Source organism: Pseudoliparis swirei, chromosome 17 (genome assembly GCF_029220125.1).
Source record: "Pseudoliparis swirei isolate HS2019 ecotype Mariana Trench chromosome 17, NWPU_hadal_v1, whole genome shotgun sequence".
NCBI lineage: Eukaryota > Metazoa > Chordata > Actinopteri > Perciformes > Liparidae > Pseudoliparis > Pseudoliparis swirei.
This window is the reverse complement of record NC_079404.1, coordinates 20,492,912-20,505,417: the sequence shown is the minus strand read 5'-3', so window position 1 is coordinate 20,505,417 and position 12,506 is coordinate 20,492,912. Positions and strand designations below refer to the sequence as shown.

Sequence of the window (12,506 nt, the reverse complement as noted above, 5' to 3'; positions counted from 1 at the left end):
TGGGACAGCACTGACCCGTGTTGATCCAGAGACTTTGCTGTGTCTCAGGGATGAATAATGGATGCCGGTTGAAAGGCACTGTTTTTTCAATTAATAATGGGTTCTGGAAAGTGTGACACCCAATCCCTTAAACGAATGCGTACGGATCGGTGGTGTCATGAGAGTGCAGCTGAGTTCAAGTCTCGGCACAGATAAGACTCTTAAGCTAGACATTTGTCATCCTCACTTCAAAGTCAGAGTGGGAGTAATTGCTGAGTGGCTATTCTTTCTTTTCGATTTTCGCACATGTATGTCTGTGATAGTATTTTTCTCAAATCTTAACTTTTTTTCTTGATAAAGTTCCCAACAAAAGTCAAGGATTAAAGTGTGGTAAACTCTTAAGTGGTCTCTCCACTACCACCAGGCCCGCCACCTTTAACCCCAACTGCCCATTCTTGTTAATCCCACTTCAAAGCACGATCCTCCTCCGGTCTTGGAGGATCTCAATTTAAATGGAGACGTTGAGGTCGAAAAGCCAAGCCACCCAAGTGCTCCGTCTACTCCTGAGAATCTGGACAATTTGAAAAAGGAACATTTCACAATATCACAAAAAAACGTGACCTTGTGATGCCATAATATTACAATGTGTGAGGTACGGTGAACATATGTATCATTATAAACCGTTCACCACCAAAAAGTTAAATCAATAAAGTCCATCGCGAGTTTTGCAAAAAAGAAAAGAACATTTCTGCTCATGTGATAATGATAAATAATTTGTTTAGTCGGCCTAATCACTAATACATGACGAATGAGTACAGGCCGTAAAAATACATTCAGCTTGTATCCAATCAATCCAATACGTCTCTCTCACAATTACTGTGATTATTATGGAGGAAAATCAAACTGGTAATATTCTGTCCATCATGAAACATGACATACATTTTACTGATATTTCTGGCCATATTAGCAGAAGCAGCTCGGCAACTGCTGGTCAAGCCCTCATCTGCTACTGCCATCTAATGGTAAACAGATGTCACAGCACAGACTTAATTAAATAAGGACTACATGGATGTGATGTTGCTCCATCACAAGAGGGAGCCATGCAACAAGCTGGCAACATTGACAGCTGTTTCTCTTGACTTTTTATGAATGACAGACATTATCACACTCTACTGATATGAGGCAGATGTGTGTATTTGTGCTGTTGCACAACATTGATAATTAACTGAATATGTGTGCATAGTTATTGGCAAAAATCATGTCTTGCACTATTTTAATGTTTGATTGGCCTTTTTAGATTAACATTGATAAATCAATTTAATAGTGGATTTGTGACCTTTACATGAAAGATACTGTATATCGCACTGCACTGAGTTTTACCCACGTATAAAGTTGTGGAACAGGCTTTATCAGTATTATGAAACATCAGTATCAAAAGAAAGTAACTGAATATTTCTCACACACCTGATTGTCTACAACTAAATGCTTAAATAGTTGAAACAATTGTGGGAGAAAGTGTAATTCAATATTTTTGATGCAACGTGATGCTTCGTTCAAGTCACATGCATCACATCGTAGAACTCAAATAATGATATTTTCTCTGAGGGTAGCTTCAGAGGCCGAAAGGCTGAAAGCTATTTCATATTTTTCTTAGTAAAGTGAATTTTTAAAGAAACTTTGCATACATTAATAATAATATAAAAATAGATTTGGATAACAGCAACACATCTGCCATTTCTTTTGAACCGTCTCACATTCGGTGTCCAGATTGATACCTTCTGTAAGGGTTACAGGTACTTGAACCCAAAACCACGACTCGGAAACAGGAATGCAGGAGGAGGATCTTTACTTGTTAATTCAGTCAGGGTCAAAACCGGGTGGTCCGTCCAATAGGTCAACAAATCCAAAAGGGGGCAGGCAAAAATCTTAAATCGGGTCAACAGGAAAACGGGGTCGGAACAGGCAGATCAGAAATAATATTTTGAATATACTGGAGAGCTTGGCAATGACACACAAGCAACACTAAAGACAGGACTACGGGCAACAATCCAGCAGGAGACAAGAGAAAGACTGGCACGATATATAGGGGGGAAACAGGTGTACGGCATGAGGCAGTAACGAGACAAGAGTGGCTGAGGGCAGCTGCAGGGAATGAAACAATCAAGGAGACAGGCGTGGCTGAGGGCAGGTGAAGTAAATTAACCAATCAAGGAGACAGAAGTGGCTGAGGGCAGCTGAAGGGAATGAAACAATCAAGGAGACAGGTGAGAAACAAAGAAGAAACAGAGGAGACCGAACAGGGCGTTACACCTTCATTTACTGTGAAGATGACCACATGCAGAGAGTTTAGATATCCTTTTTCGAAGGTCGGAGGCCAGATTAAATTCCAGTATTTCAAATAAATTCTATATACTTCAGTCATTCTTTCATGGTGGTTTGACAATTATTCTGATTTTAAACTGGGCATTTGAGTTTTTTGCAACAAGATATGGTAATTTCAACCTTGTTTAGATGTTTTTGTTGAGAGAATATATGCCGTCAATCCAAGCCCATATGTTGCTTGTTCACTGATAAATATATTTTATTGCAATCTGACTTGGTAGCTGTGGCTTTGAACTATATCCTTAGAGCAGTGAAAGTGGTAAAAAGTCCCCAAGGGGAAATTCGTCCTCTGCATTTGATTCATCTATTTACATTATGCAGCCACAGTGTAGTGCATGGGGACCAACTGCTGATGTGAGGCCAGCAACCAGGTCAAGGGCAAAGGCATAATTATGAATAATATCTGTGAACATATTCAACATCTCCATTTTATATAACATTTAACTTTTCGTACAATCCAATCTCAGGTTAAAACATACCATGTATTCATCTGTTTATGTTTTGCTGACATGTTGATTGGAGGCCTCATTTGTTACTCTCAAGGTTGGTTGGTTTGTTCAAATACACCATAGTCCAACAGACTTAAGCGTCTACGTTGAGACTCGGTAGTTTGATCAAACGGGATCCAGCAGGAACATATCTGACTCACCATACAAAAAAATAACCCGCACTCCACCCCAAAAAGTGTGTGTTCTTTTGTGAGGATAATCTGCATCATTACATTATATATATATATATATATATATATATGTATACACTACCGTTCAAAAGTTTGGGGTCACTTAGAAATGTCTTTATTTTTCAAAGAAAAGCACTGTTTTTTCAATAAAGATAACATTAATCAAAAATACACACTATACATTGTTAATGTGGTAAATGACTATTCTAGGTGGAAACGTCTGGTTTCTAATGAAATATCTCCATAGGTGTATAGAGGCCCATTTCCATTAACTATCACTCCAGTGTTCTAATGGTACATTGTGTTTGCTAATCGCCTTAGAAGACTAATGTCTGATTAGAAAACCATTGTGCAATTATGTTAGCACAGCTGAAAACAGTTATGCTGGTGATATAAGCTATACAACTGGCCTTCCTTTGAGCTTGAAGTTTGAAGAACAAAATTAATACTTCAAATATTAATCATTATTTCTAACCTCGTCAATGTCTTGACTATATTTTCTATTCAATTTTCAATTCATTTGATAAATAAAAGTGAGTTTTCATGGAAGACACAAAATTGTCTGGATGACCCCAAACTTTTGAACGGTAGTGTATATATATATATATGCACTAAAAACACCTACTAAACCATTTATGTGTGCGAATCAGACCTCTTGTCGTAATCATAATGATTTCCCGTTCATTGACGTTGACCTATTGCCCCCAAAGCTGAAGGTCACTCCTGCAGAGGTTAATCTTCGGTCAGACAGGAGTGTCTGTGTAATGTATACAAACATGAAGCAGGACAGACACGGCAGTCCTTTGACTTGCCTGAGAAATGTTCGCAAAGGACTGATGTCTCACACATTCCATTTCTAATAGGCCCACCAACAACGAGTGAGCTGCAGCATTGTGCAAACAGATGGTTATTCTCAACTCAAGCTTAGAATGGGCTCTCGTGGGCTCTGACTTTAAATGACGTGTTCAGCCCACGCATCTCCTGGCATGGGTGTGTGTACGCAATGAAACCACAACTGTGAAGACCATCTCCCAACTCCTGTGACTCTTGGTTAACTAAAGGTTTCAAATGTATCCCTCAAAGATAGCCGCAAAGTCTGTAAAGTATTTAGATATATTTATTGCTCTCTTTACCTTTCCTTAATTAATTCAATATTGCAAGTGATAGATAGAAAGTGCGCAGAGCCAAAGTTGTGGGCGCAGTCTCCCCTTGGGAAGAGTATTATTGCAGCTCTGTGCTAAGGGTCACAAGCTTGCAGGGCAGGTCAAGCATCCACTTTATCCCCATCGTTTCTCCCCAACCCTAAAGGATAGTGCTTTCCTCAGTTTCATCTCCACCCTACCAGATTTTGTCAAAATAAACACTTCATGAAAATACGTCAGATATGTTTAACATGCTTTACAATTAATGTGAAACTGATGTGAACAGCATCTGGAGCCATTCCCATAAACTACTACGTCATACTGTAATTTATCCCCAAGCTTTCATAAAGAAATTACCCAGCTTGCTTTTCCATTCTGAAAAGAATCCGTCAACTGCTCACAGCGTATGTGATGTATGCGTTGTTTGTGATACTATGGGCGTCATCTGCTTACACTATGATTTAAAAAAAAGAAAAAGAAAAACTATTTATGTTGGCTGGGCATGAATATTTAAGATATAGAGGTTATGTAATTCATTTCCACAGATGATAATTACTTTAAGATCCAATACAAACATTTTTTAAAGTGTGGTAATCAAATTGTATTTGTTATTTTATTTCAAAATTGAGCAAGTAATGACGCTGAAGTGAGCTGTAAGCCATTATATGTGTGATTGGAAATATCTCATAACTTGTTCACGCATCTGGAAACAGAGAAGCATTTTGCCAAAAATGACTATCTTAAGGAACAGAGGAATAAAGTTATTGGTTGAAAAAAAGTTTTGCTAGGCTGGAAGTAATATTATCCTTTGAATTTGTTCTTATTGTCCTCAAGAGCAAACAGCTTCAGAAATATTTCAGAGTTTGCATTACAGTTAAAATCCAACTTGCTCAACGAAACTAAATCAATGCAACACAGAGAGTTGATGAACAAGCTGTGACCTGGTAAATGTTGGACAGGTTTATCCAAACATTTATTCATATCCATAACTGACCATGGCTCCAGTCCTGCTGCTGGTCTCTTCAGAGAGCCGGGTGTCTGTTCCGATCCGCGTCAAACCTCAGCTTCTCCTCAGGGTGCTCTCTCTGCAGCGCGATGAACTAAACCAGGCCGTGCAGTCAGCCAACAGGCTACACACCACTCAGAAAACTAGACTCTGCAATGTTGGCCTGTTTTGCAATGTGTATCCATTTCCATTGTAGAAGACATTTCTTATCAAACAGGATTAGGTAATTCTGTGAAGCATCATCACTGAAGTAAGTGCATTCGAGTAAACAAAGCACGAGCATTCAAATGAAACTGACAGCACTTGAATGAAGGGATTTAAATTCAACCTCTGTTCTTTGTATTCATTCCTTGTTTTTTGTTGCCTTTTAAATTGCACATTTCTGTCAAACAAAAATACTAGCTTCATATTTTCTCTGGCTGAATAGATCCAACAGCAGGGACAGGTTTACAGTTATGCAAATAACCTGTTCCAGTCTGAATCACAACGAACCCGACCAAAACGAGGAGCACGCAGACGTGTGCAGTGAACGCGAGTCGGTGGCACATTGATGCTCTGTGAGTCTGATGAGTGTGAAAGCACAGAGCGGGTTCATTGACACGAGTGCTCATCCTGTCAGTGTTTTGTTACAGTCCAGGCTTCGGAACAGAAAGGCGCTTTCACATCTGAACATGAATGGGACTTATCAACGGGATATGATACTGTTATAAACTAGAACGGGCACTCGGTAGAGCGCAGACCTTCGCATATCACAAGATTGGGCATTGAATTATGAACATTTTGGCATTAGTTGCATGCCAATTGGATATAAATTGACCGCGCTATGGTAAAAAGAAGATTTTGACCTTGTCATGACCTTGACCTTTGACCCGATCGATCCCAAAATCTAATCAAATGGTCCCCGGATAATAACCAATCATCCCACCAAATTTCATGCGATTCGGTTTAATACTTTTTGAGTTATGCGAGGAACACGCATACAAATACATAAATAAACTAGAATGGGCACTCGGTAGAGCGCATACCTTCTCATATCACAAGATTGAGCATTGAATTATGAACATTTTGGCATTAGTTGCATGCCAATTGGATACAAATTGACCGTGCTATGGTAAAAAGAAGATTTTGACCTATCCTTGACCTTTGACCCGATTGATCCCGCAATCTAATCAAATGGTCCCTGGATAATAACCAATCATCCCTACAAATTTCATGCGATTCGGTTTAAAACTTTTTTTGTTATGCGCATATAAATAAATAAATAAATACACGGCGATCAAAACATAACCTTCCGCATTTTCAATGCGAAGGTAATAAAAGCCGCTCTGTTGAATATCGGCAGCTGCATCGCCTTCATAAACACCATGTCTGTCATTTCAACAACGACATACATGCAATATGTCTTACTCAAAGCCCTGATTTGTTTTGTTACTCGCCTTGACACACTTCCTGCCGTCATCCACACACACCCACACTGCATGTCGCGTCCCGCCCCGTCGCCCTCCCTCTGGTAGTGGGTCAAGTTCTGCATGCATTCTCAGCGAGGGTTAGGCTGGTGCTCGGGTGCCATCTGCATTCGGACGGTCCCAGGCAGAGATTCAGTCGCTGGATTGCTCAAGTCATATTCATACTCTGACCTCTTGCACACACACTCATTCTGACGATGCTCCTCTGGTGTTGCTTCTTTTCCAGAGACTGCGGAGGCTCCGGCAAACGTAAATCAGGTAAGAATCTGAAATCGTTGTACCCGCTCACAAGAATCTCTGTTGCGGTCATTCGATGCTCCAGCCGTTTGTATTGTGTCTTCTTTGTATTGATGGTTCCTTGAATGCTATTGTGATTTTGAAAATGAAATACATCTGTGGGGACATCTGGAGTCTGCTCCTCTTCTCTGCTTTTGGCTCGCACCTCGAGGCTACATTAGCCACTGCTAGCATAACTCATCCAAACCCCCCGGCAGTCACGTTGCAATTACTCGATTAATCGATGGTGATCAACAGAAAATCGATCAGCAAACATCATAATCAGTTATATTTCAAGCAAAAATGTCATATTTTTTCTTCTCGAATAAAAACATTTGCTGCCTTTCATCGTCACACGAGAGTCAATTGAAAATATGTTGAAGACCTCTCTATGAGGTCTGAGAATTTGTATTTTGTCACGGTTTTTAAATAATGTCATATTATTTTAAAGAATAAATTGAGAAAATAATCTGCAGATTAATCGATAAGCAAAATGATTGCTAGTTTCTAGCCATATAGTTTAGATTAATAAATATTACATCTCTGGGTCTGCTGGATTATTATTATTTTTTTAACCATTTTGTTAGCAGCAATATGAGAGTGCAATGTCAAAATTGCTCTTGAGTTTTTTTATCAAGTGGACATTGTCACGGCGCTATTAGAGTGGACCCAAAAGCACGACTCAGACAGGAGTAACAAAGAATACTGTCTTTGGTTGGAAACAGGCTGGGTCAAAACCGGGAGATCAGTCGAAGAAGCAAACAAGTCCAAAAAGGGGCGGGGCAGAGAATCAGAGGTCAGGGCAGGCAGGGTCAGAACAGGCAGGTCAGGAATATACTCTAATAACACTGGAGAACTTGGCATGAAAACACAAGACAATCTGGCAGAGACCAAGTGGAAGTGAGGGAGCTAAATAGTGAGGGACTAATGAGGGGATGGGCTGCAGGTGAGAAGGGCGTGAGGACCAGGTGAAGGTAATGAGGGACTAACGAGGTGATCAGAGGCAGGTGAGGGGAGTTGGATTGACGAGATGGTGTGACACGATGAAAACAACTCTTACAAAAAGGAAGGCGTGGAGCTAAACTGTTACAGACATGGTTTTCAAAAACACACAACTGGAACAAATTCTTCTGTTTGGTAATGAAATAGTCCGAAAGCATTGTCAGGTGGGAGAGACCACCCGTTTGTGCCTCGCTAGGTTGGCTTCATGTTTGTATGTGAGAGAGAGAGCGAGGAAGACAGAACGACACCGTGACTCAGCTGAGGCGTAGGAGGCAGCGGAAAAGGCATGAGAGGAGTTCAGGGAACAGCTGTGCAAGTGTTGAGTATTTGTGTGCACTTGCATCTATGCAGTCTCAGAATACCCACATGAATTACTAAATTATACGCCAGCCGTGCTATCAGATGCTAGTGGCCGTCCTTCCTGCAATCTGCCGCCGTTGTTTACGACATAGTCTCCGTAAATGACCTGTAACTATATTTTTCGGTGGGCAATGCACTCTGAGGAAAAGCCGGATTTGCCACCAAAACGAAATAAGACCCCAACTTAATTTCATGATGTGTTCCATGGTATTGCGGCTTTACGTAACACGAAATTCCAGCTACTTCGTGAAATGGAAAAATTGTCTTATTTCTGCTGTGTGTGTGTCGAGTAACCTTCATTCAGTCTGTGCACGATTTTAGATTCCAGTCATCATTCATATGTACTGCCTGGAGGGTTCGTCATATACTGCGTGACATCTGCATGCACAATTTCATCTGTTTTATTCTGTATGGTTGGGTTTGATAGTAAATATGTTATTACCTATGTCGTTTTTTAAGACGTACATGCATTCATGCTTCCAATAAATCATTCAATGGCATCAAGTCGACCAGTGGAAACAATAATAATACACTTACTGTCTGGTGCTCATGATGATTTACCATTCACAGTCAACATGGAGCAAGTCCTGCATACTTGATCTCGAAACCTTCGCCATAGTTCCTATGCTGGAGATTAGCGGTTAACACAGCTGACAGATTGATCTCTCTCTTTTAAAGCAGGACAGCAGATAAAGTGCAGTTTATCCGTGGTGAATTTGTGCTGTAGCTGCAGCTTAGGGTTTCCATAATTACATGGTGCAGGTCTCCCTGAGAGTTTACAGAGCCCCTGTCCCTAAACAAGAGGATGTAGCCCTTTACCACAAAACTGCTCGCGGTTATAGGTTTGACAAGGAACTCTGTTTACCTGGCAAGTAGAAGAAATTTGATGAATGTCTTAGGTTGACACGCTCCCAGTTCTCACTATCTTCTTTGTCGTCATGACGATATTGGCAACATCCTTATTGTTAGACTTTTTGGCCTCGCTCTGCAGCAATTTCCTTCGGGACGAATAAATTCCTTTCTTATCTAACTTTTCATTGTCACCGTCTCCCATATGTTTTCAGTAAGATTCTGGTCCATATCTAATTTATTGTCTTCAAACTGTGACTTCACCCCAGTATGAAGCAGTTTGCATTATTGACTCAGCACCTTAACCAGGCCGCTATCTCCAAAAGTTTCAAAGACGGACATGCTATCTTCTGTCTCACACATAATGGAGTTGTCAGGATTGTCTGCCGATCCCGGGCTCGCCTGTCTGGGACTGATGAAAAGAGATGCTGCCATAACCCAACCCGAAAGGAAACAAGAAACCATGGTGATGAAATACATAATAATGTGTTGATACGCGGGAGAGAAAGAGCAGGGTGAAAGGTTTAATAAAAGAAAACAACCTGAATCAAATGAACTCAGATTGTAAGCGGATCAAATGCTGCTTACTCGAAGGGGTGTTGAGGTTCATCTTTCAAATCATCAACGATAATCTTATTAAAAAATGAAAGTGAGAAGAGCAATTTCGAAATTCAACTGGAGAGAAAAAGAACCGGAGCGTTCAGGGGTTGAGTGCATGTGAAATGGTGCTGGAGAGGAGGTTCACGTGGCAAGTGGAAACCATTTCGGACTGAGGGAGCGTGTTTATGTGTGCAGACTTGCTGTCTTTATTTGAGCTGCGTGTGTCTGGGGGTCTGTAGAGTGTGTGTGTGTGTGCATGAGTTTGTGTCTATGTGGGGGTTTAGAGACAGCGTTTGGCTATACGCATGCTTGTTGGGAGCTAAGGGGTTAATAGGTTCCGTTAGGTGGTGGGTTGGGTCAAGAGGGCTGTGTGTTTGTTTGTATTTGCAGATGGATAAGGAGATCATTAAGGCCAATGAGCGCTTCCAAATCCCTTCAACAACTGTCCACTGTTTCAGCAGCTTCCTTCTCAATGAGCACCAGTCCTCTAGGTCCATGTGCAGTGATTCTCCCAAAGCAGCACAACAGATTATTTTTGTGGGTTGAACCCGATTTAAATAGAAATCTGACACCTTTTTAAATATAATACCCTTTTTTTCATAGATATCGCCGTTAGTGTTTTGGATACAGCTGTAACTTCAGTGCAAACATGTTATTTTACCCGCTGAAGTTACAACTTAACTCTGCTGGGTCGGAGCTCCTCCCCCGCCAGCAGAGAGCAGATCCAATACAGGCCTCTCTGTTTCTGATAAGTGACCGTTTTTCACAGTGGACTCCCACCCTGGAGGCAGCACATATGCTTTTTGCTCAAAACACCACGTTGACGCCAGAAAAATGTTCTGCAATAAATTAGATCAGACATTTTTGTTTATATAAGTGTTTTATTATTTTGTTTCGGGCAACCGTCTGCAATATCCAGTGTAATGGTACTGCAGTCACCCTGTGGAGTGTCCTCCCTCTTGTATTGCTATGTGGATTATCCCTGTGTTATACACACAACTAACTGTAATATATGCACGCCGGTAGGTTTCATATTTTTCAAAAACCTTGCCGATATCTGAAAATGCTCTTTTTGTCCAGTGCAACTTTTGTAAACCTTTTTCTTTTGACATCTTTGAAATAAACACTTTTTTTCTCGACCTAAAATACTGAGCAGATGAAGTGAATTTAATTGATATATTCAGTTATCAGAAGCCTCGTGAAGGCTGTCTTACTGTCGGATGATTTTGCTGAAGGTTTCTGTGCTATTTGTTTGTGGTCTGCTTCTTCTCCCTCAGGGCCACATACTGATTCAATGACACAAGTACATCTGTACGACATTGAACAGCAGTCCAGTGTCCTTTTCTAATCCAACTACACATCTGCTGCTGAGGAGCCAAACAAAAGCATTGCACTTAGCCAACTTGTACTGATCTGAACCCAAATCTACTCTCACAAAGTTAGCCCAGAGTTCAAAATATGGATCTAAGTCATAAAGGCCAGTGCAGCATATGCTCTCAGTCTCAACCAAGATGCCTAATCCCGTGAAATCTCTCACAAAGAAGAATTCCTCGGTTTAAATGGGGAGCCGAGACTCCCCGGTTTCCTCCTCTTGGTGATGAATTATTGCAACGTTCTTAACTGTCATCATCGTTGGATGGAGCTGATGATGGGTGCGCTGGGGTGGGGGTGGGGGTTGGATGGAATTAGGACGTCTGGGAGTGCAAGGGTGGGAGCAGGAAGCACATGTATAAATCTTCCTGAGGAGAGATATAAACACAGAAAGTGGCTAACAGGGCTATCTGATGGAAGCCAAGAAGAAAATACTTTTCTTTTCAGAGGTTATGAATACATACGAATACGATCTACACTGTGCATACACACATAGTGAATCTCCACAACCGCAAGCTCACACACACACACACACACACACACACACACACACACACACACACACACACACACACACACACACACACACACACACACACACACACACACACTGTAATAGTTCCCCTCTGCTTATCAGACATACCCCCACAGCCCTATCAGTTGAACTCAAGTGCCCCTCCATCAACAACACCCAACATGTTCTAAATATGTTTGTTTGAATATAGTGTACTACATTTTTCGACCAACTGTTTTTAGAATACATACTGGATTTATCTTTAGTTAAATTGTAATTTCTATTTTTTCAAATGAGTTGAGCTACTCCACGTAATGTAACTGTCGTGGTGATCCTGGTTTAAATCACTGCTCTATGCCACTGAATACTATGACATCACATTATTTCAGGGAGTGACTGATTCAAGTATCGTAACTTTTACTGGGCTAATGTATTTCATTGTCGCCTTGATTTGTACACAGTCATTTATGAAGCTTATTATATACTACCGGTATTTGTTTTATAGCACAGTTTACACAGTTCATTTGAAATGAAACCTTTCCTGTCCAAGACTCCGACACATTTTTCTCAAACATGTTTTTTTTGTTCTGGCTCTGTCTTCTTGCTATTGCAAAACATTTAACGTCGTGAAGGACGCTGAAATATTAGCTTTTGTTTTTAAGGCATATTTACTTTGTAAAGAAGGTCTTTACTCACTCACCTCATGTCTCAGATTTACAGTTCTCTCACAGCATTAGTTCATTGTGTGTCGTAGAAACCTCCATTCACATCATTTTACATAGATTATGGTTTTATGAGTTCATAATCATCACCTGCTGAGTTTTACATCAATCTGTGTGGAAATTATATATTGGTGTGTGTGCGTGCGTGCGTGCATGTG

The 12,506-nt window shown here is 40.7% G+C and overlaps 1 protein-coding gene across 2 annotated transcripts in view; it reads left to right on the top strand.

Annotated features, from left to right (window-relative positions):
- LOC130207084 (SH3 and PX domain-containing protein 2A-like) overlaps positions 1-12,506 on the top strand; it is a 56,131-nt gene that overhangs the window by 18,578 nt on the left and 25,047 nt on the right. For both annotated transcript variants that reach the window (XM_056435510.1, XM_056435511.1), the window contains exon 6: positions 6,881-6,912. In XM_056435510.1, the coding sequence (XP_056291485.1) occupies positions 6,881-6,912 (32 nt within the window). The remainder of the gene's footprint in view (positions 1-6,880; positions 6,913-12,506) is intronic.